General features: G+C 33.0%; 2 protein-coding genes and 1 pseudogene across 2 annotated transcripts; all 3 read left to right on the top strand.

Moving 5' to 3' along the window:
* Positions 1–4455: 4455 nt before the first annotated feature.
* LOC121252157 lies at positions 4456–9688 on the top strand (annotated as a pseudogene).
* A 2451-nt stretch (positions 9689–12139) lies between these two features.
* Positions 12140–17705, top strand: LOC121252213 (probable polyamine oxidase 4). The gene is made up of 10 exons (XM_041151743.1): positions 12140–12686; positions 13314–13429; positions 13540–13628; positions 14089–14202; positions 14730–14817; positions 14948–15033; positions 15114–15216; positions 15964–16061; positions 16713–17142; positions 17337–17705. Exons 1-10 carry the CDS (start codon positions 12647–12649, stop codon positions 17649–17651), a joined length of 1479 nt encoding a protein of 492 aa, XP_041007677.1. The 5' UTR covers positions 12140–12646; the 3' UTR covers positions 17652–17705.
* A 1655-nt stretch (positions 17706–19360) lies between these two features.
* LOC121252319 (ras-related protein RHN1) lies at positions 19361–24846 on the top strand. Its single transcript, XM_041151921.1, has 7 exons — positions 19361–19583; positions 19698–19775; positions 20685–20852; positions 21061–21109; positions 22106–22179; positions 22825–22918; positions 24534–24846. The coding sequence occupies exons 1-7, from the start codon at positions 19545–19547 to the stop codon at positions 24632–24634; spliced, it is 603 nt and encodes a 200-aa protein (XP_041007855.1). The 5' UTR covers positions 19361–19544; the 3' UTR covers positions 24635–24846.
* The last annotated feature ends 785 nt before the right edge of the window (positions 24847–25631 follow it).

Genomic DNA, 25631 nt, shown 5'->3' with positions numbered 1-25631 from the left:
TTCGAATCTAAACTGAAAAGTTGTACGTACATTGCACTCTTATATGTACAAAATAATACGCTTCATTATTATTTGTTTAGATTTGAATGAAGTTTTCATTAGATCATCATGAATTACTAACCGTCAGATCATCTCTCTGAAAAGAGAAAAAAAACAATCTTTGAAGATGGAGACGAATCGATTATTCAAAGGATATTTGATTATTTATAACCATTTTTGTCTCATAATTAAGCCATTTTTTTTGGTAATGGGTATAGTCCAGTTCAGAAATGTTTGGCTTCAAAGACGTACATAATTGAAAAAATATCAACTTTAATGGAAAAAAAACTACACTAGTAGACAGCAATTTCTCCTCCTTGTTTGTTTTCGATCGCGCGTTTGGTCATGACAAGGTTTAGCCTTCACTTGTTCTTAAATCTATTTTAATTTATCTCAATTTTTTATTATAATTTTTTAAAATTTTAATATAAAATATAATAAATAATTTAATTTTTTTAAACTTTTAAATAATAATAATATTAAAAAATAATATTTTATCATCTCAATTCAACATCTAAACGTACACTTTAAATATTCATGCCCAGCTTGCGAACATACGCGTACTTGCTAGCGTCTTTCCTGAATACTCTTTTAGGAATAATTCTAACGAAAACGATCTCGATCTCTCTCTGGGTAAGGAATTTTTCTTGCATTATTCCATGCATACTTGCCTCGTTTGCTTTCAACAACAAAATTCCAAATTTTAAGAATCTCTCATTTAATTCTATTTAATTATTATAGTTTTTTTAAATTTTTATATAAAATAAAATAAATAATTTAATTTTTTTAAATTATAAAATAAAAATAATATTAAAAAATATATTTTAATAATATTTTATTCAATTTTTTAATTTTAATTTCACCTCATTTTATCAAAAAATGCGAATAAAGAATATAATTCTAAAGCGAACTCCACTTCTTTATCTTTTATTTCTAGCGGAACACGCCAAATTGTCAAGAGTTTGTCCGTTGAAAGTGTCGTTATTAATCTTGTTTTCGCCGCTGTACTAATATTGTCGATCGGACATCACAAATTATGGACTCATGAGTGTGATAGAACATCCTTTTACTTGGGATCAAAATAGAAGGAAACTGGAAACAAAGACGACGACGACAACGACGATGTCTCAAGGTTCTAGATGAGTACATGAAGAAACAAGCAGGTCTGAATCTAACTTATTTATAATAAGGTGAGATCAGATCAGGGGGATAAATCAATTAATAAATGAAAAAGGTAACCAAGAGGAGGAACAGAGGATTAATGGATTTTGCTGAGAGAAGAAAAAAGAAAAAAGTACAAAAAATCTAACAAGTATGATCTATTAATGGTCTTTCCAACAAGCTTCCATGTATATATGTACCTGCAGCACCTTTTTCGTTTACCAGAAAGTACGAGTTTCAAATTTATTTCTTTGGAAAACACTATGCCCATTGAAGATTTCTACCGAAATCTATTTTAATTTTTTTTTTTAACTTAATGATTAAGTAAAAAAGTGGTAAGATCTAGTCACCCAAAACCACAGACATAGGAAAATCAAATCCTAGGTTTAAGAATCTCTTCTTGTTGTCTTTTATTCTTGCTTGCATTCTAAGGTCTCGTTTGTTTTTAGAGATGAGATGAGATGAGTTGAGATTAAAGTTAAAAAATTAATAAAATATTGTTAGAATATATTTTTTAATATTATTTTTATTTTAAAATTTAAAAAAATTGAATTGTTTATTTTATTTGTATAGAGATTTGAAAAAGTTGTAACAATGAAGTAAGATGAGATGAGATGATTTGTGAAAACAAACAACGCCTAAGTTTATTCTCTGTTTATGTATTTTTACAAGTTACATCCTGACTACCCTTTCCTTTTCTTCTGCACTACTCTCCATTTGATTCTAATATCATCTCATATATATAGGACGAAAATGTTGTTTTTTAACGGCAACCGGGTAAATCAGCAGTGCATGTTAGGCGTACGTACGGATGAACCAGGGAGTTGAAGTTGATGTTGAAGTTGAAGTTTTGAACGGTTCATAAAGTGAAATACTGTGTCGTTTACAAATAGTTCTTTTCGATTCCTTTGTCGTCAAAGTCTTTTTAATTAAAGCATCTCCTTTTCTCGCTTTGGGCATCCTTTTGTACGTCCTTCACATGTCCGATGTTCGTCTCCATTAATAGATGATCTTTACTTAAGGATGCACCGGACTTTTTTATAGATGATCTGGGTAACTTTTTTCTGCCTGTTTCCTTCAGTGGCAAGTCTTCTCTCCCTATGTTGTAACGAAGCGTTTGTCGGGAGTCGGGACGCCCACCTTTTGCTATTTATATGTAGAGTGGGATTAGGGCTGAGCAAAAATTTGACAATCTGACTCCGAATCCGACTTCGCTCCGGCTCCTCTCCGAGTCCGCTCCGACTCCGATAAGTCGGAGTCGGAGTCGGAGTTTTTTCCCTATTGGAAGTCAGAGTCGGAGTCGGAGTTAGAGTCATTGAAGAACCGACTCCGACTCCGCTCCGATCCGCCTCTGACAATCCGCCTCCACCTCCGACTTGGTCCTCCGACTCCGCCTCCGATTTTATACATATTTTATAAAAAATATGTGTTTTTCTATATATTAATCATTTAAATTTTATACAACTATATCTTATATAGTTAGTTAAATTCAATAATATACTAGTTAAATAATATATTTATACTATAATATATAGACTAAATTGACTAATAAATAATAATAGTTTAGTATATGACTATATGTAAATATCATACTATTACAAATTTATAATATTACTACCATGTTACATGTAAGTTGTAACACTAAATTACTAATGTATAAATATAATAACATGTAATACTAATGTATATATAATATACTATAAACACTAAGATGCATAATAACATCAACATGTAATACTAATGGATAAACACTAATCTATAAATTTAGAATAACATATAATACTAATGAATAATAACTAAAGTATTATTCATATAAATTTTATATAACAATATCTTGTATTAATTATATTTTTTGACTTAATAAATTCTCAACATATTCCTTTTGATAAATATATTAGTAATACTAATATACATTAGTATATTAATTAGATTTATGGTCTAATACTAATACTATTAGTAATCCACTTTAACTAATACTAATATTTATACTAATATTATTATAGACTATAGTTATAACTTATAGTATTATACCTACACTAAATCACTGATTCACTATAACTTATACTAATATAGTTATGTTAAATCACTATAACTAAAACTAATGTAGTTATACTAATCATTATAACTATATATAGTATTAATATCACTATTAGTATAATATATAGTATTAATAATAACTAATACTAATATAACTATTAGTATAACTAATGTCACTACTAGTATAACTAATACTAATATTAATATACTAATACTATTAGTGTATTACTAATATTTATATATATTAATATATATATCAAGTATAAGAGATTAGAGATTTAATATATATAATATTAAATCACTAACATACTAATAGCATGATACTATAGTATTAGTAATTATACTATAAGATATAGTAATAGACTAATAGTATAATATATTAATACTATATTATATATAAAATAGTAATACTATATTTTGAATCTTCATTTCATATACAGTGCCTTTTTTTTTTAATATTCATATATAATAATATATATCATATATATAATATAATTAAAAATAGATTTATAGTAATTATAATAGTATACTATAGTAACTATACGGTGCTTTTTTTTTAATCTTCATTTCGTATACGGTGTCTTTGTTTAGTGTAGTGATTAGTTGGATGTGGATATGGAATCATGGACGATGGGAGTATATGTAAAAATATGACTTTCTTTTTATTTTTTGAATGTATGTTAGTATGTTACTTGTTTTATTTAGTTGTATTTTTTATTATAATCAAAAATTTAATAAGTTTGGATTGTAATTTTGAGAAAATTGAAATTTGAAAGACCATAATTTTTTTTTAAAGTGGGTCAAATATGAAGTTCAAAAAAAATTTTAAAAAAAAGTTAAAAAATCCGACTCCGATCCGACAAGTCGGAGTCGGATCGGAGTCGGATTCTCTACATGTCGGAGTCGGAGTCGGAGGTTGGGCCCTCCGACTCCGAAACTGTCGGTGCTCAGCCCTCTGTGGGATTACTCTGTCGCCACTCTTGACTTTTTTTTTTTTTTTTTGTTCTTCTTCTTCTTAACATTTTTTTCATATATTTAAATATTTTTAAAAAATAAAAAAATATATCAATATACTTAAAATCACTTTCTTAATCACTAAGTAAAAAAAAAAAAAAAAAAATTTGACCAGAGGTCATGTGGAGTGGTCAAAAGTGGAGGGCAGAGTAATTTTATTCTTATATATATGTATATGTATATGTATGTATGTATATATTTATTTGTATTTTTTAAATTTATGCAATGTTGCTTACAAAAAAAGCCTCTCTGTCTTCCTACAGGCTTAAATTGCCATGCATGCATTGAACGATGATGAGCACTGTCTTTTAGCAAATTGACTGGCGATACAGAAGTCACCAAGAAGAAATGGAGAAGAAACTTTTCAAGAAGGAAGAACTTGATGGCAGAAGCTTATTAGACATAGTTTTCTCATGGTCTCTCAAGGATGTTATCAATAAAGATATCTACAGAAACCAGGTTTGTGTTCTTCTTTCCATGTAAATAGTCATCTTATAAATCATACATGCCCAGGATAAGCTTATTTTATTGGAATACATATTTTATTATTACAAGATTATGGGCATACTCATCTATCCTAATTCCTAGATACACGTCGTCAGGCATCATTGAGGATTTGTCAGTCCTCCATCTAAGAGTTGATTTGCCATGGCGTTTAAGAAATTAAGAATGCTCATCTATAAATATTGTTTGATTCATCGGAATATATGGTTTGGTTGAAGTGCTTTCCTACCATGGCAGAGAGTTGGTTTATTGTAATTTATCCTCCTGCATTATTGAGATTTGACATGAAATTGATAGGAAACTAGAACACATTTCCACTCATAAGTAGTGTGACACATTCAATGACAGGTGGAAAGGATCCCAGAGACATTCTTATCGGTGGAAGATTACAAGAAGTCATTCATTTATCCATTACTTGAGGAAACGCATGCTGATTTGTTTTCAAACATGACAACCCTGTTTCAAGCACCTACTCGTGAAATAGATGCTGTTGAAACATCCAAAGATTTTAAACCTCCCAAACACTTGTTTTACGAAATCACATTGAAGAAGATTGCCAATGCTGAGGAAGATGTAGGAAAATATGTTCCCGAAGTTGGTGATCTTATTGCCTTGACAGATGTTAGACCTATGAGCATTGATGATTTGAACAGGCCCGGAAGATTCTATCTTATTGGTTATGTTCATGGGGCAAAAGAAGAAGATTCTGATGAAGAGAATTTTGATGATGAAAATTTGGGTAAGATCGAAATACTGGCATCAAAGCCCATTTTGATAGAACTAGACTCGAAAAAGAACAAGAAAGAAACACTTCTTGCAGTTTATCTTATGAACATGATTACAAATGAACGCATATGGAGAGCACTGGACCCGGAGCTGGATGGGGGTAACCTTATTGAGAAAGTGCTGCAAGCGAATTCAGCTGTAAGAATTATAACTCATTTTGCTCTTCACTGTCACACACCATACATATCGAATAATTTTTATGTTTGTAGATCTTGCAGGATGAAAATTGTCAGCTTTGTCAATTTAAGTAGTATTTGTATTTCTTGCTGTTCGCGAGTGACAAGCCAACTCACTGACTTGGGTTTTCCAATCCATTTTATACTTACAGGATGAAAATTGTATTAGTTGCTTTTTTGAAGGAAAATGCAGTCTTGTTCCTTCTTATCTACGGGATGTAAACAGTTCTTATAATCTAAATGACTCTCAAACAGCCGCGGTTTTGAGTTGTATTGATATGAGAAACTGCTATCATCAGAATACTGTCAAATTGATATGGGGCCCTCCAGGGACCGGGAAAACAAAGACCATTGGTTTCATACTATTTTCCCTCCTTAAAATGTAGTACAGAACATTAACATGTGCTCCAACTAACATTGCAGTTCTGGAGGTCACAAAACGGTTGCTGAGGTTGGTTAGGGAGATGCAGACGCCAGAGAATGACTCATATGGGCTTGGGGATATACTTTTATTTGGGAATAATAAGCGGATGAAGATTGGCAAACACGATGATCTTCTTGATGTGTTTCTTGACCATCGTGTTGATATGCTTGTGAATTGCTTTCTTCCAGCGACTGGATGGAAAAATTCCTTAGAATCAATGATATCTTTGCTCGATGATCCTGAATCACGGTACAATACATACTTGGAAAACATAAAGAATGATGAAAATGGGGACGATGATAAGCTCAAAAAGGAGGAGAGTGACAGCAATCTATTAAAGGATGGTGATGTTCCGTGGACATTTGAGGAGTATTTTAAGAATACATTCATTTCAATTTGTGAGTCACTGGAGCTTTGCATGGTTAATTTATATACTCACTTGCCAACTTCTCTAATCCAGTTAGAGGTAGCGAAGAACATGATTAGAGCTCTGGGCTTGCTCAAATCTCTTGAATCTACGTTGAGCGGTGCCCATGTAGCCAATGAAGGGTTAAAACAAGTTCTCAATGATATCAAAGACACTGGAAGCAGTGTGGGTTGTTTTACAATTTGGAGTACCATGAGAAAAGAGTGCCTGCAGTTACTGAGATCTCTTCGTCTGACATTCATTTTACCAAATTTAGTAGGAAAATATGCCATAAAATATTTTTGCTTGGAAAATGCGTGCCTGGTGTTCTGTACTGCATCAAGCTCTTGCAAATTAAACAGAAAGGTAAATGAGCCATTGGAATATTTACTCATCGATGAAGCTGCTCAACTTAAGGAATGTGAATCAGCCATTCCTTTACAGCTACCTGGTCTGCGTCATGCAATTCTCGTAGGGGATGAGAGGCAGCTCCCTGCTATGGTTAAAAGCAAGGTTTTTATTTCTTCATCCTTAGTTCCTTCGTGTTTGCAACCGATCATGAACATATGATACCACTTTATTTAACAACTTCTGAACTTGCACTTTTTTAGATATCCGAGAAGGCTAACTTTGGAAGGAGTTTGTTCGAAAGATTGGTCATGTTGGGGCACCACAGGCTCCTTCTTGATATCCAGTACAGGATGCATCCATCCATCAGCTTATTTCCAAATAGGGAGTTCTATGACGGCCAGATTTCGGATGCTCAAAATGTTAAACAAAGAAGCTACGAGAAGCGCTTCCTTCAGGGCAAAATGTACAGCTCCTACTCTTTTATAAGTATAGCTCATGGTAAGGAGGAACGTGGCGGCAGTTTCAGCTCGAAGAATATGGTTGAGGCTGCCGTGGTCACTGAGATGGTTTCCAAGCTTTTTAAACGTAAGTTTTTCTTCTTCTTTTTTTCCTATTAATGGAGGTTTTTATTCATAAAAGAAAAGAGGTATTGCTGCCAGAAAAGTATTATATGAATCCCTTTATATCTTTCCCGTTTCTTCCGCAGGATTCCTTGACACAAGTAATCCTGTTAGTATAGGAGTCATATCACCATATAAGGCTCAAGTTTATGCGATTGAAGAGCAAATCAGAAAATACAAAAAACATTCTGATAGTGGCTTCTCTGTGAGTGCTCGCACTGTGGATGGATTCCAAGGAGGTGAGCAAGATGTGATTATTATTTCTACTGTTAGATGTAATGGGAATGGATCAGTAGGTTTCCTTTCCAATCGACAAAGAGCAAATGTGGCACTGACACGTGCAAGGTAATTACTACCTGTCTTATATACAATGGTATTGCCTTTGGATATTGGGAGATGAGTTTACTTTACTCAACAGTGGCTCTGTTTGGAAGAAACTAGTCCTTGATGCCAAAGAACGGGAGTGTTTCCATAAGGCAGATGAGGACAAGAGCTTGGCTCAGGCTATTATTGCCTCACTGGTGGAGCTTGGCCAGTTTGATACTTTACTCCATAACGACACTCTGTTGTTCAGAGAGGCTACATGGAAGGTACATCCCATGTCTTTATTCTGAGATTGTTATCTCCAATCACACCAGTTGAAGTCACTTAAATAGCACACCATGATCAGCTGGTGTGAATGGAGATAACAATCTCAGAATAAAGACTAGTATTACTCTTATCATCATGAAAGCCTACTAATGTCAGAAGCAAAAACTGGAAATATGACTTTATAAACACTTGGAATTTCGACATTGTAATGGGGTTGAGTTGATATGAACATATATGGTGAGATTACTAGTTCCTTAATTGAAATATAGGTTTGCTTCAACAATGCTTTTGGAAGATCTATGGCGAGAATAAGAAATGCAGAGATATGCAAGGAAGTGGTTTCTATGTTGACAAAGCTTGCAAGTGGTTGGCGTCAGCCTCAATTGGTGAGAGACCCCATCGCCCTTCATGGGAGGTCTTCTCAACTATTAGAGACTTACAAGATCAAAGGGCAACGGCGCCTGTATCTGCTTTGGACAGTAGATATAATCAAGGAGGACTCAAATTACATTCAGGTTATGAAGGTTTTGGATGTTTTGCCACTATCTGATGTACTAAAGCTACCAACCACGTTGACATCTTGTTTAGTAGTTATACAGAGGATAAGATGCAACGCTGCAAACACAGATGTGTTTTGGGGTATGAATTTACCTGAATCTGCTTTCAAAATATAACAGAATTAAGCATAGAACCGGACTAAAGTAGCTAGATGTTCCAAATCTGATCCCACCTCTAACCACTTTAATTGGTTTTGCTAAAGGAATTTGATTGTTCCAATGAGATGGCCTCTTGACCCAAGTAGTAGCTGTGCTGAACCCGATGCTGCGTTGTACCTCTCAAGACCATTATCGTTGCTCAGTTTAAGGGAGGAGCCAGAAACATCAACAGCATCAACTTATGGGTGAGTGAAACACTGCCACAAGTCTTGTTAAGTTCAATTTTTTATTTATTAAGAGTAATTGCTACGTACAAGTTTTAAATGTACAAGTTTCGCATAAGCTTTTGTAAAAAAAAAAAAAGATTCCATTAAAAAGAATGATTTTTTTTAACACTTTTGTAAAGTGTGACCTACATTTTTACAAAGAAAAATCTAATTATAAACGATTATGCGCACTAATACGCGCATTCATTCAATATGATTGGTCAGAAAGTAGATTTTATTAAAAACAGTACTAATTTGAATTTAGAATATGAAGACAACAATATTAATACGCAGATTGATATGCAAACTTACTTGTACATAGTAAAACTCTTTTTACAAAGACTTATACGAAACTTTTTTATTTAAAATTTGTAAAAATCATTTCACTTTTGCTAAACAAAGGCAATTTCTCCTCAAAAATATATTTATTTGCAAGTCCTTTTTTACGCATCAAACACAAGTGACGTAAAAGCTTGCCAAATCAACTAGTATAAAAAAATATTAATATATTGGCTTGGGCTTGGGCTGCTTTTTACTTACTATTACGCAAATGAATGCTAGAAACCGTTTCAAGTCTAAAGTGAAGATTGAAGAATAATTGGCAAGGTTGGCACAGCGGCAGATGAGGTAAGATGGATGAACACGAGTAAATCTCATTAAAAGAAAATTATATATATTTCTGAAATTTTTTTTTTTATTTTTTTATTTTGAATGTATGTATTTCAAAGACATCTCTACTAGTAACCATAAGTTGTCGTGTGTATATATATATATGTTCCTTGTGTAACTATCAGGAAAATGCGATGGACATATATATATAAGCGCGCAGCTTCCTTCCTACAAGTCACAGCCAGGCAGGCGACTGCGAATTGGGGCACTCGATTCTATCTGTTCATTTATTTGAGAAATGTTATTTTTCATCTTTATTTTATCATCTCACTTCATAAAGCCATGTGCGACTAAAGATGATACAATTTAGAATGAAAAATAATATTTTTCTCATATTTATTTATTCGTATTTAATATGATAAAGTCCAGTTATGATATTTGATTGCTGCCAGCAGTTGTAGATCATTAAAAAGTGTTGGAATATGCTATATAGCACCTTCAGAAATTTCCATGAAATAGTAGAGTAAAATGAGTCAAAATAAGCAGTTTGAGTGGTTGACTGGAAATTTATCTGAAAGGTACTTTCAAAATTTAATAATTTAATGCAAAGATATGAAAGAAGTTTGGTTTGTTTTTTTCTCCTACAAGAGATGCACTCATGGGATGTGTTGACCAAATCAGAAATAAAGAATATCTATATATATATATATATTGTTGTAATATCAATACATGTCATCACAGGAAGGTCATAGTGTCACGCATTTATGCACCAAGGGTACATAGTAACTGTAGGCGCGCATGCAGCAATGAGCTGGCGAGATGGGCATATGTTGACAGACCAACCTCGCCAACCCCCCCTTCGTAACTTGCCTCTTGATAGAGATATGAGATGCTTATAAAAATAAAAAATAAAAAATAAAAAATAAAAAAATATTGGGACAAGAGATTCTTAAGTAATTTAATATGAAATTTAAGATGGATGCAAGACGAACGTATCGTAAAATAAAATCATAAAAAGGTTGGATTTAATCTCAAGAAGATTTCAGGTACAATTAATATACATAAAAGTTATTAGTACATTAAGATAATACAATGCTAATAAGAAATGATATATACAAAATCTAAATCTATAAATTTCGTGCAAACTCTTTTTTAAAAAAAAGAAATATCCCATCATAAAAAAAAAATGTAAATTTTATTTTTTAATCATTTTTACAAAGATTTTTTGCAAATTTTATAAATTTAAAGCCTGTAACATTACTCGAATTGAAAAACTTGCGGTGCTGGTACTCTTTTGTCAGTATATACTTTATATTATACTCTGTTGGGTTGGTTCGTCTCGTCTCTTTATGTCTTTATAAAAGTTTAATGGCCTGACGGATGCAACGTAGCGCGGGGCCCCTAACCAGCGCATAACCAGCAATCGCGTGGTCCCACCCATGGCCATAGATAGATATGTATTCAGATGTTTTTAGAGTTATTACCTGAATTTGCGGATACAACTATTTATTTGGTATTTTAATACCAACATAACATCCTACTTGCACTACAATTTTATGATTCACTTTAAAAAAAAAAAATTATGATTCACTTATAATAATTATAAATAATTATTCTATGAGAAATTCTTGAGCCGATCTCATAAAAATAAATTTAAAAATTAATATGACTTGATGTAATGACTTAATATAATACGTTATTTACAATCTAAATATAAATTTTAATATTATAAAATTATCATTTATTTCATGCAAAATTATAAAATAAGAAAAGTGTTACAACTAAAAAAAAACATATAAATTAATATAATTTGACATAATATATTTAACGTTAGGTGGAATGAGTTATAAAAAAATTATACGTATATGGTAAATAATCTTAGATGATTTAAAAACTCCTTAAATACTCCATCATATATTTAGCATTACTCTATTTTACCTAATGTTGATGTTCTTGCTGATAAAATGAAAATTTTGTAAATAGTAATGAGATAGTGTATAAATAGTAGTGAGATTTTTTTTTTTTAAATTGTAGTGAAATTGTTTGAGTTAGGTATTATATTGGATTTTAAAAAATAATAGTGAAAAAGTTGAATAAAAAATATTGTTAGAATATAACTTTTTAATATAATTTTTATTTTGAGATTTGAAAAAATTAAATTATTTTTTGTATTTTATTTAAATGTAGGAAAAAATTATAATGATTAAGTGATGATTATATGAAAAAGTTAATATTTGAAATTATAAAATGTTTTTTTTCAGTACATTTTAAAAAAATAAGATAAGATGAGATCTAAAGACACCAAAACTATCCCCTAATAATCCCAAGGCAACACGCAACAAAGTCCATCGATTCAAAAGGAGAGGAAGCAAAATCAAAAACCTTAGAACACGGACCGAACCGAGCCCACCGACCTACCCCACGACGGCACAGGAAAATTAGGAATCCTTTGTTTATATTATATATATATATATATATATATATGTATATACAAATATTTTTATAACTAGAAAATAGTCATTCTCCACGGCCATTGCTACCGCTCTATAACTATTTCTTTCGGGCAGCCAGATTGAGCGAGCGACGCGAAGCGAGGCGCGAGGGATCTCTGGTTTTTCTTTTTCTTTTTTACGACGAAGATAGAGAGAGAGCGAGATAAACTGGGGGAGAAGATCATACGATATTCATCTATGCAATCGACGCCCAACACTTCGATCCTATGAGCTGGTTTGACAAGCTACGTTGTTCTTCCAATCTGAGCCGCTTCATTGCCGGCCTTCTCATCTTCATTCTCTATCATTCTTTCCAGTTTGTTTCTAATTTCTTGATTCCTATACACCCTTCAAATAAATCATTATAATCGCTCGCTTTGTCAACGTTCCTAGCAAATTCAGATTCGGATTTCTCTTTCGCGTCTTCCTTTCTCGTCTCTGAGAATCACCCTTCTTCTTCTTCTTCTTCTTCTCCTCTCTCTCTCTCTCTCTCTCTCTCTCTCTCTCTCTCTCTATGGAATCCAAGGAATTATTCTCCACCAATCTGCTAGACGGTCAGTATATTCCCTAGAAGATATTATATATATATATATATATATATATATATTTTTATATATATATTTATATATATATATTTAATTTCTATTTGGTCCAAATAGTCCAACGATGTAGTGCATGTAGTTCCCTTGCACATTACATATTTACAACAAAACTTGTCCAACTCGTTATTCTGACTCAATTAACAATAGAAATATCTCTTAATCACCTAGATTTATTGTTAATAAATGTGAAAGAATGGCCTGGTTAGATGATAAACTATTAAAAAAAGTGCGCTGATTTGCTTCTTTTTTTTTTGTTTAAATTGGCATGATTGCAATGAAAAATATAACCTTGTTCTTGTATTTAATGTGATTTGTCTCTGGGTGCCAATTGTCTATTGAATGCAAAAAAAAAATCTAGATTCGTTCTTCTTGCTTAAGCATGTTACAATATTAACAGTTCTCTTTAATTATTTAATTTTAATTCTTGTGTAGAAAAAGACAGAGCGGAAAGAGGGTGTATCTTTTAACTGAAATAATTAAGTCAGAATTTATTCTAATTAAGTCAGGGTATCTCTTTTCATCTTGTATTAATTTTATCCGTGCTTGATAAATGCTGATATGCATGTGTATGATGACTAGGCACATTTGCCTCCCATATTCAGAGGCAACAGGGTTCAATACCTTCAGTTATAATCATTGGTGGTGGTATATCGGGTGTAGCTGCTGCACATATCCTCAATGATGCATCATTTAAGGTGATCATATGTAATGCATTATATCTTTTTTTCTTTACTAGAAGCGTTAGGTAGGCAAGACTCTGTCTTGCTTTCTGCAATTTCTTAATATCGTCAATATTTTTTTTCAGGTGATCTTGCTAGAATCAAGGGATAGACTTGGCGGACGTATTCATACAGACTACTCATTTGGTTGTCCAGTAGATATGGGAGCATCATGGTAAGTTCACTTATTATTTTTTGTGGATCCCTTTCCAAACTCTGGATGTTGTAAATACAAGTGGATTCGTTGGTTATGCAATGAAAATTAAATGGTGTCTTTATCCATAAGTTCACAATGCTTTTAGTTCTTGTGGCACACTATCCAGTTTATTTGCTCTATTATCCATGGTTCATGCGCTATCTCTGCATACTGGTATCAGCTTTACCATCAATTCCCCGCTTCTGGATTTGATTCCATTATCCATAGTCCACAAATGAGTTTTCTTTGAATTCTACCCTCAGCCAACGCTTGATCTCAAATAGTAGGATTCTCATTATAAGAATTTTCAGTTACAGAATTTTCCGTCTCCAAAGTTGTGGGTTCCATCACTTACATTTTGTAGTGTGCATACATTATATATGCATTGAAAGAATTACAAGACAAGTGCCTTATCAATTCCTTTATGAATGTTTTTCAGGCTACATGGTGTTTGCAATGAGAATCCCTTAGCTCCACTGATACGTGGTCTAGGGCTTACAATGTACCGTACAAGTGGTGATAACTCTGTGTTGTACGACCATGATTTAGAAAGGTAATAATTTCCTTAGCATTTCTATTATACTTTGCATCTGACAGTATATGTGCACCCATAAATGGCACAATGCACGTCTGCTGTGTCCTAATGCTTATTGGCCATCATAATCCGTTTTACAGCCTTCGATACTCGTTGATTGATGCTGTCATAAATGATGCTCTCCTTTTTATCTTTTTATCAATGCTGCAAATGCTTTACACGTTCTGAGCCCAGATAAATTACACGTTCTGAGCCCAGATAAATTACTGGCTTAGAAAAATCATCCTCATGACGTTAGTAACTATGTGGTTATGTTTATTATGGAGAGACGAATAAACAAACATATAAAAGTAAAAGAACGTTAAAAGGTTTTTACAGTGTCATCAGAAAGGCTGCAGATCAACACAACCTTCTGTTTCAATTCTTGCATTGAACATAGTTCTATCATGTAGCCCATGAAACCACAGTATTTCTTTTCATAATTAATGTTTCTTTTGTTTTCATTCTGAACTATTGTCTTGAAGATCTGGATTTTTTTCTTTCAGCTATATGCTCTATGATGTGGATGGCCATCAAGTTCCTCAACATATAGTCATTGAAGTTGGAGAAACATTTAAGAGAATTCTAGAAGAGGTAGAACAGAGATCAGAAACCTATTTTTCGTCATTTTTTTTCATGTTTTCGTCTTGAACTTTCTTTTCTTGTGACTGTGTTCTGCTCCTGGCATTTTACATAGTCTTTAGCTCTTTGTTTACACTTCTAGATAGGGAAAGTAAGAGATGAGCATACTGATGACCTGTCTGTTCTTCAAGCAATTTCAATTGTGTTGGATAGACTTCCCGATTTAAGGTATGGAAGCAGGGCATATCATTGTCACAACTTGCTCTGAATCTGTTAACATCACTCATGGAACTTCCATTTTTCTGTAGACAAAAAGGACTTGCCCATGAAGTGTTGCAATGGTACATATGTAGAATGGAAGCTTGGTTTGCAGCAGATGCTGACATGATATCTTTAAAAAGCTGGGATCAGGCAAGTGTTGTTTCTAATCTTTCTCAGTTAATAGTTTTTTGGCGGAGATAATGATTTGAAGTGTTGGTGATTATAAGAAACTAAAGAACTTCCTAATTAGACAGCAATTGTCAAACATCCCCAAGGCTGCACAGGATATGATCATGGAGTATGGTTACCCATTTCAAATCTGTCTGCCACTGAAAACTAAAATAGGTGACTTTTTAGGTCACTCTTGAAGTCTCCATCCTTTAAGTTAGAACGAAGAAAATGAGTCGAAGAATATCTTTGCAACAATCTTCCTAAAATTGCTGTCTTTGTAAACTATTAGACATAGGGTTCTCTTTTTGGGGGAGTGAGTTAGAGATAGGCTTATCAAATTAGCCAACTACTGTTAAACAGCTTGATCATATGTTCAATCTGCTCCAAGCAGTTGTAAAGATTTTCTCCACAAAAAATCAACAATGTGTTCAAGACATTTCATTGTATCTGTACAAGCCTTTCTTTATGTTTGACTGGCTTTGGCATCAGTTGCCAAGTTAAAGAAAAATATTCTTGGATACTAATATCAATTAAATTTACGCTAATACCAACATACATCTATGTCAATTTGATGGAATTTGTGTTGGGCCACGTGCTGACTAGTAATCTCTAGTTTTAAGTTACTTCTCCTTCAAATTATTGCTTACATGATCAAAAAACTATTATTACTTACATGATCAAAAAAATATTATTACTTACATGATCAAGACATTCCTCAATGTACAGGAGCATGTTCTTTCTGGTGGTCATGGGCTTATGGTGCAAGGTTATGATCCTGTAATAAAGGCTCTTGCAAAAGATATTGATATACGTTTGAATCACCGGTATTGCTTCTAATTTCCTAGATGACTCAAGTGCATTCATTCATACACGATAAATTGAAAATTATGCACAAAAAAAAAAAAAAAAAAAAAAAATCAAGAAAAGCAAAAACAAAATGGGGAATGTCCCATGTACTTGGGCTATGCCCATTCCCATTAATAAAACTGGTAAAAAAAATGAACCTACTGCAATCAGGATGGTTGGACGGAAATAATGAAGCAAGGAGGAATCCTGGAATTGGTTTCCTATTCTTATAAAAGAAAAAGGAGGAATTCGTTCCTCTTCACAATCACATTGGACGCCCCTTAAGTTTACGGGTTATACAATGGGAGGATGTTGTTTCCCTCCCCTTAAACTCCATATTGGACTACTCCTTGGTTGTTGGTATGATGCCAGGAGAGTTTACTAACTAAGCTAACTAAACCGACAACATGTGCTTGGAATTCCTTAGGTGAAAAACATATTTATGAAGTTTTTAGCTCAGATTTTTTATGCTTTTCCCCCTGCTTTCACTTACCTTTGGTTAATTCTATGGCTATCCCGTGTGCAGCTTTCATGCTGTTTTGAACTAAGATTCTTATTATTCATAGCATAGTGAACGTGAATAAGAAAAATGGGTTGTTTTATGGTGCTTTATAAATCTTTCTATGTAGGGTTACAAAGATATCCAACGGGTGTAATAAGGTGATGGTCACAGTTGAGGATGGGAGGATCTTTGTTGCAGATGCTGCTATTTTAACAGTACCCATTGGGGTTCTCAAAGCCAAATTGATTGAATTTGAGCCAAAATTGCCTGACTGGAAGCTTTCTGCTATTTCTGATCTTGGTGTAGGAAATGAAAATAAGATTGCCCTGCAATTTGATAAAGTTTTTTGGCCAAATGTAGAATTTCTGGGCACTGTTGCACCCAGTTCATATGCGTGTGGTTATTTTCTCAATCTTCACAAGGCAACAGGCCATCCAGTCCTTGTCTACATGGCTGCTGGAAGGTTTGCATACGATCTTGAGAAGCTGTCTGATGAGTCTACTGCAAATTTTGCGATGTCACAACTCAAGAAAATGTTTCCTGATGCAACTGAGCCGGTAAGTTCAGTATCTTCATGTGTCCGTTTTTCTTCCAGGAAATTTGTCTTTGCTCTGCCTATTACTCTCTCAATGAAATATATGGTCTGGCAACAATATTATATTGGAGGGCTGAGAAGTTACAATGGTTTACTGAAGTTGATGATTAAATACCAATGTCCTTGTGCTAAGGTCTGATTGGTTCTTGTCAACAGGTTCAGTATCTCGTGTCTCGTTGGGGAACAGACCCAAACTCTCTTGGTTGTTACTCGTATGACTTGGTTGGAAAATCTGAAGATGTCTACGAGAGGCTTCGAGCACCCATGGGTAATCTTTTCTTTGCTGGAGAAGCAGTTAGTGTGGAAAATCAGGGATCTGTCCATGGAGCTTACTCAGCTGGAGTCATGGCTGCTGAAAACTGTCAGATGCATCTTTTAAAAAAACTTGGTGACATGGAGAAGCTCCAATTAGTTTCTCTTAGGAATGAAATTCTGAAAGATGCAATTCCTCTCCAGATCTCGAGAATGTAGTATCTGCAGTTGACATATCTAAGAAATGAAAATTTGTTTAAGTCTTCTTCAAAACGCTACAGGAAACATAGCTTTCTGTGGCGACAGGGGTCGTCATTAATTTCTTTTATGAATATTTATAAATGATAAGCGTTTAAGCGTTTTGGTTATCTCACGTCTCAAGAGAAGGATGAGACTGAGGCCACTCCAAAGTCCAATGGTGGCCATCTCCCCTCCTTTTTGTTTAGAAAAATTATCAGAATTAAGTCCATAAAATCATTTTTTTTTTTTTTTTGTTTTCCCAAAAATAGATTTGTTTGAGAAAAAGAACACAAGTTTCTGACAGGATACACTCGTACGTATCAACATCCAAAGCAATTCAAGCATATTCAGTTCCATTGTTTATTTTGATCCAAAGCAATTATGAGTGGTTCAATTCCATTATTTTAGCCCAAAAAGAAACAAGACCCGTCAAAATGCTTTCATTATTAATACAAAGAAGTGAAAGAAAAAAAACGATGTTATTTTTTACAATTTTTTTTACAACTATTTATAAAATTATGTTTTAAATTGAAGATATTTTTGTAAAAGATATCAATTTTATAAAATAAAGAATAAAATTATGTAAATAGTTGTGAAAATGGTTGTATGTATATATATATATATATATATATATATATATATTTTCTTTTTCTAATTACACCACAAACGATGGAAGTCAACAATTCGTATCCAAATTATCAGTTTTTTTTTTTTTTTTTTTCAAATTCGCAGTTATATGTTTTCATTACAAGTTAAATCTAATAAAACTTGGGAACCGAATGAAATGTCAAAAAATACTTTATCCAAATAACCTTAGTTTAGAAAAAAATAAATTGTAAAAACCAAAAAGAAACAAATGAAAATGATGGCTCTATGGGTGGCCCGGCCTTGCCGACCAGTTTTTACTTTTTAGATGGTCCAGTCGGATACATCATTCGTTTATGAAATCACATCATTCATTTATTCATTTCAAAAAAAAATTTACATTTATGAACGGATACATATAATGATATCTCTATATTAATTATTTAGAACTCCACCAGTATGCTACTAAACTGATCTGAATTTCACTACTACTGATACTTTCTAAAGATAAATATCCAAAAGATAACGCTTTATCTAAACAGAGACTCGATTTCACTTTTCATAAAAATAGAATGCCCAACCTTTACTAACATAATCGTCCAAGAGACGAATTCTTTTTTTATTTTTACTATATAATAAAGAAAATAAAAATAAAAAATATTGGAGTACAATTTGAATCAACTCTGATAGACTTTGATGATAACTAAAGGCAACATATACTTTTATTAAATTATTAGAGTAATTTGTTACTCTTTTTTAGGTGTAATTTATTAAATTAGATGACCTGTTTGGAGACTCTTACAAAATAAAGTTTATTTTTAAAGGAAAATGATTAATCTATAAGTTTTTACAATTTTATATTAAATAAATGGTAGTTTTATAAAATTGAATATTATTTTAATAAAATATTATATTTGTATTAGTTATTTATAAAACAAATTATAAAAAAAATTGTAAACAAATTATAGATGCATAAAAAAATAATAATAATAAAGAAAAAGAAGAAGAAGCCATCCAAAGAGGCGAGCAGCGGGGGTGACCGTGAGTCGTGACGCACGCGTTGTCGCGTCAAAAGGAAAACGGCAATAAGCGGAAGGCAAAACACGTACGGTAGAAAGAACCACTTTGCCTTTTTCTTTCTTTCTTTGGACTGATAATTTCGTTGTGTTTTTTTTTTTTTTTTTAATCGGCAATTCTTCGACTCAAAAAGCTCTCTTCTTTAATCGCTCTGTTCTATATTTATTAGCTTCGTATTCTCGTTAATTTCGATCTCTGCAATTCCACTCCATGGCCACGACTGGACATAACAATCTCAATGCCAAGCTGGTCAGTGCAATTTCCTTTTCCTCTCTGTGGTTCAAGTTCTTCGCTTTCCTCTTTTTTTTTTTTTTTTTTTTTTTGGAGAAACGTATAGGATACTGATCCTGATCTCATTATCAGGTTCTGCTTGGCGACATGGGCGCCGGGAAGTCCAGCCTCGTCTTGCGCTTTGTCAAGGGTCAATTCCTAGAATTCCAGGTTCTTCTTCTTCTTCCCTTACGTTTTAGTGATTATATATATATATACACACACACACACACACATACATTTATGTATATATATTCCGATTCTGATTCAGTAATACAGTAAAGGGTCTGTGTTTCGGTTGAACATATTTTCTGTGGGAGGATACACTAGAGATGTATAGATTTAATAGAGCTGTGATCATGAATTTATCTAAACAAGCAGGATGTCGGCCCCGGTTGTTTCGACAAAAATCTAAAAACGAAAAAAAATTAAAGAAACAATGAAAGAAAAAGAAGATGGTATGATAAATATGCTACTTTCGAGTTCTCGTCATAATAGGCATGTTGCATTCTACAATCCGTACGAGTATTGACATCACTTTCTCAGCTTCTAACCTCAGTTCCTTGGCTTGCTCATCCACACAATTGCCTGGTCAAGGTTCTACTCCTTTTCAGAGGCTAAGATAATGCCGTGGGAAAAACATGTTCAATATTAGAAAATATTATATTGGCCTTTCCAAGGGAAGATGTTTTTCAAACTCTAAGAACTAGGGGGATCATAAATGAACCCTTGAGAACCACAATTGAGGAGGGGAGAGAGAGAGAGATGCCAAACTCACCTGCGTTTTAATTTTTTACAGTCTTAACTTGCATAACACTACAGGCAGTTATTTATCTGACATGGGTAACCAAATCTAGCTCCTAGTGACCCATTCAGTTGAGGCTTATATGGCTGCCCATGTTTTGGTGCTGAGGCGACACCCTTTCCAACTTTATGGATTGATATTAAGGAAAATAATTTGCTATGAGTTTTCCAGACAATACCTTATGATGAAACAATGGGCGGAGCACTTTTGTGTCCATTGATTTTTTTTGTTTCAATTTCTCAATTTTTTTGGTGGTTACAAAATGTTTACGATAGGAATCAACTATAGGAGCTGCATTCTTTTCGCAAACGCTGGCAGTGAATGATGCAACGGTGAAGTTTGAGATATGGGACACAGCAGGACAAGAGAGGTACCATAGCTTGGCTCCCATGTATTACAGAGGTGCTGCTGCTGCCATCATTGTCTATGATATCACCAGCAGTGTATGATGTCTTTCCCTATTTATTTACAAGAATACATGTGCATGAACTGCGCATGTGCGACATGAAAGCAAGCTATTCTGATTAATTTTGCTGAGGATTTGGTTGCATATGATCAAAGCATTTGTGGGCAGGGTTTTCATTTTAATTTTTTTTTCTATCTTCCTACTCGGGCTTTGTTGATTAAATATTTTTTTCTTCTGAATTATAGGAGTCATTTGGACAGGCTAAGAAGTGGGTGCAAGAACTTCAGAAGCAAGGTGCTTACTAGTTAAGGTTGAACTTGCATAATTTGAGAAAAAATGAATTTCTAAAGTAAAAGAAAAGGGACGAGGGAATGTGTTTTCTCTTCCTGATTATTCATTTGTTCTTGTTTTGTTATCTCTGGAAGTTTCTTCATTATATTGCACCATGCTTTTAATATTCTGACTATAGCCTGCCTCTCTAATACGGGAATCGTACTTGTTTTGTGGTTGTGAACATTAACTATATATTCTTTCTAAAATCTATATGTCATCTACTCTGTATACCCATATACATTAGCTTTATTGTGAAAAAAATAACCTTGGTTGGCGAATACCTAAATAACCCCTTATTGAAACGTAAGGCATTCTGACACCCCTTCTTTCTTAAAATAGGGAACATGAAAGGAAGAATAAGAACTCTCAATATTGTTAGTAAACTAATGTGAAATATAGTGTGAAACAACTTTTTTAGATAAAACAATGGCTATACTAATATATGCGATCCTTCTGAGCTCTAAAATATTGGATAAGTAATGTTAAGTTTGAGCAAAAGAAAATTGAGCAACGTGATTCTTTCGTCCACAAGACTAACAGCACTGTCACCAGAATGGGAAGAGAGAAATAGTTCTCATTAGGGTTCTTGAACATCATACCCAAGAGAATGATCCCTCACACATCAAACAAAATTTTCTGTTTTCATATTTTTGTTTAATTGGCTTCTTAAAATATCAAATACTAATTCATACATTATATGGTCCTTTGTCTGCCCAATTTTTTTTTGTTACTTTTGAAAATATCAATATGCCTTGTAAGGGCCTCAACCTATTCAAATTTGCAATGATTTCTGAAAATGTCAATACCTCCATTTCATAGACCTCAAACATAGTCGAGCCCAACTAACCAGCTGCCGGCAGAATATTGTTTCCATCATTATGTCCGATGAAAATGGGTTAGATTTTCTTAATTACTAATTGCAAGTATGACTATGCACTCATTTTGGAGTTGTTACAGGAAATCCTACTATGGTTATGGCTTTTGCTGGGAATAAAGCTGATTTGGAAGATAAGAGGAAAGTGACAGCCGAAGTGAGTACTACTTTTCTATTTTACAGTTTTACTGTGTGGAATCTCTTTCTTTACACCTTATTTTCTTTAATTTTCCTTTTTTGTTTGTGCTCCAACTTGGGGGAGTATACCATGTCAGCTCATTGCGGATAATTTTTTATTTTTTATTTGAAAAACAGAGCAACGACAACTTATTGCATTTCTTTTCTAACAAAAGCCTGATTTCACCTTTTTTTTTTCCTCTATTCAAATTACCTTCTCTGAACTCCAGTATTTCTGTTTCTAGTTAAGTGTTCATCTTGTATACTTCTTGTGTACTTGGTTGCGCATTTTGCAGTTTTTAATTCTTCAATTACTTATTGAAAAGCGTTGTCTGAACTCCTATTATTAGCTCACACTAATTTCCAAACTCCAAAATCAACCGAACAAATCTGTCATGGATCTGCATCAGATCTGTTAGTTTCCCATTATGAAGCCCCAATTATCATAGATTCTGACTCATTAGCTGCTAAACTGTAAGATCCTGAATCCCCAAACCTCATATTTGTGCCATTAATGAAATCTATGAGAGGCTACAAATTCACAAGATTGCTTAAAGCTATGTGTTGCACTCTGTTATCTGCTGAAGCTATGTGTTTATTGTGCTTCAACTACTTGATATTGCAGGAAGCACGTGTATATTCCGAGGAAAATGGACTCTTTTTCATGGAGACCTCTGCCAAAACCTCTGTCAATGTAAATGACATTTTCTACGAAATAGGTATTGTACTTTGATTGCTACCACTTGGAAACTATATCTTGGCATCATTTTTATTCTTTCAATTTATTTTATTTTTTAGTGCTTTTAATTTAATGGTAGTGTTTGCACAATGAACCTCTGATATCCCATTAAATGCCCCACTTTCTGTATTAACAGTAGAATAAATTTATGATACCCTTTAAAATAAAATGAATTCTTAACTCATAATTGGGTTGCCTTTTAAATGAGATTTATGCTCACTTAAGCACTGGCATTTGGCTAAATTTTGCCTAACTTTTACTAAAGTGGTCTGGCATTGGAGTAGTCAAAACTCCAATGCTCCACTTTTGAGCTACAGTAAAGTCAAACTATTCTCCAAGTTTGGAGTTCTACTGATCATCTCCAAAACAATTTTTTAGTCTAAAAATATTCTTCAAGTTCTACTGTTCAGTTCCCATTTTCCTTTCTTTTTTTTCCTCTTCCTTTAGTTGGAGTGTATTTGTTGGATAATTTGGTTGAGGAAAAAAATAGTTGGGAAACAATGATTTTAAGTAAAAATTAAATTATTAATTAAATATGGAATGTATTTGCAAAATATTAAAAAATAAATAATATTAAAATACATAATATTATATTATTATTTTGATTTTAGGATGGATAGTCCAATTTGGATTAATATCTCCAATAGCTCTGGCTTTAGCCAAAATTTCAACTTTTAGTCAAATTTTAGACTTGGCAATGTGGAAGATTTTCTTTCCTTCTGCTGTTGAGCATGAGGGTGGCTAAACGGGTGTTCTTCTGTTTCCATCCTGTTATATTTATGTTTGTGTTTTCTTTAAGTCATGAGATGGGAGTGGGTTATCATGGCACAAAGTTTTACTAACTACAAAGTTTTACAACCCAACTACACTTTATTTACAACTTATCAATAAAATAATGTTTTTTTAAATTTCAAATACATTAAATCAAAACTAAAATAAATATTTCAAAAAATATTATTTTATTGGAAGGTTGTAGAAAAATTGTAAAGGGGGTAGTTGTTTGATCATTTCTCTTTCCTAATCAGACTAATGAACAAAGTCCTCGTTCTCATCTTGTCAACGCCATATTGAAGGCATTATTTAGTTAACCTTACAACTAATGCAGACTCTCTAGTGTTGGTACTTTTTAGGTTGGAGTCAGTTGTTTGGCCTATATGCTTGATGCAGGGTACCAGAGGGTGATTCCAGGACTAGGAAAATACAGTTAAGGTTTGTAAAAGATTTGGGAATTGGTGAAATTGGCTGGGAGGGATATTAAGGGCTCGCATATCTGGTCGTAGTTGCTGGAAATAAGGAAAAGATGGACTGTGAGACACAATATGGGTCTTATGAATAAGCTAAACATTAGCGTAATAGACATATCAAGGTCCATCGATCTTGGCTGCATATCAGCATGTTTCTTGCCTAAAAATTGGTATTCATCTGAATTTCTTGCTTTTGAACATCATTGAATGATGGGTATACAATGATTATTTCTTTGTTCTAGTATCTGGTAGCCTTTTCAGTTTAACTATAGTATTTTTTTTTTTTTTTTTTTTTTTTTTTCATTTTTTTGATTCTTGTGGCCCATGACCCTGAAATTTCTCCATATACAGCTAAAAGATTGCCGAGAGCTCAGCCTGCTCAAAATCCGGCAGGAATGGTTCTCGTGGACAGACCTGCAGAAGGATCCCAAGCTGCATCATGCTGTTCATAAAGTATTTTCAAACATCAGTTCTCTCGGTCTGTCATTTTCTCTGTTCTTAGGTTCGCTTGGCGTGCATATTCTTGAAACTACACAGTATTTTTTAACCGAACCAGGTATGCTGGACTAATGATGCACTTAAAAAGAAAGGAAAATGCTGCTTAGCTCATTCAACGTTAGTTACGTTACCACTCAAGATTACCGCTCTGGTATTTTAATTTTTTTTTTTTTTTACTTAATGATTAAGGAATTGAATATTAATGAAGTTGAGTATTTTTTAATAATTAAGGATGTTTAAAAAATATTAAAAAATTAGAAAATAAAATAAAATAACAAATTTAAACTAGAGGTACGTCCAACGGTAAATGTTGTGTGGCCTGCTTAAAGAAATACAAGTGACGTTATCAAATATATCATCTGAAATCTTTAGTCATAACCTCACATTGGATTAGTCAAAATAATAATATAATATTATTTTTTTAATAATAATATTTTTATTTATTTTTTTTATATTTTGCAATTACATTAACTATATGTTAAATAATAATAATATTTCTTTGTTTACATATTTCAAAACTGAACACAAAAATGAAAGTAAAAGGGCGTTCGGGAAACTGAAAATTGTGGGAAATAAAAACTGAAAAGCAAAGCAGTTGGAATAATTTTTACAATAAAATATTATTTTTAAAGATGAATAGTACATCTTTAAATTTAAAGATATACTTAAAATTATTGCAACTCATAGTTTAATCTCTATGTTGGTGTATTCTGATCTAAGCCATTTGACGTGGCTCCTCAATCTGATTTATTGTCTTGCCCCATACAGAAAGGAAAAAAAAAAACAAAAACAAAACAAAAATAAAAATTCTGGGACCTTCTCACCAGCGTCACAGCTTCATTCTCTAGTCCTATCTTAGTTTTAGGTAATTTTAACTCTATCCTTACACAGTCAGAAAAGTTAGGGGGTAATTTGAATGCTCAATCTTCTAAACCAAAGGGTCTCAAATTG

Source organism: Juglans microcarpa x Juglans regia, chromosome 2S, assembly GCF_004785595.1.
Source record: "Juglans microcarpa x Juglans regia isolate MS1-56 chromosome 2S, Jm3101_v1.0, whole genome shotgun sequence".
Taxonomy (NCBI): Eukaryota; Viridiplantae; Streptophyta; class Magnoliopsida; order Fagales; family Juglandaceae; genus Juglans; species Juglans microcarpa x Juglans regia.
Note: the sequence above shows the minus strand (reverse complement) of the source record. Positions and strands in the feature narration are given on the sequence as shown.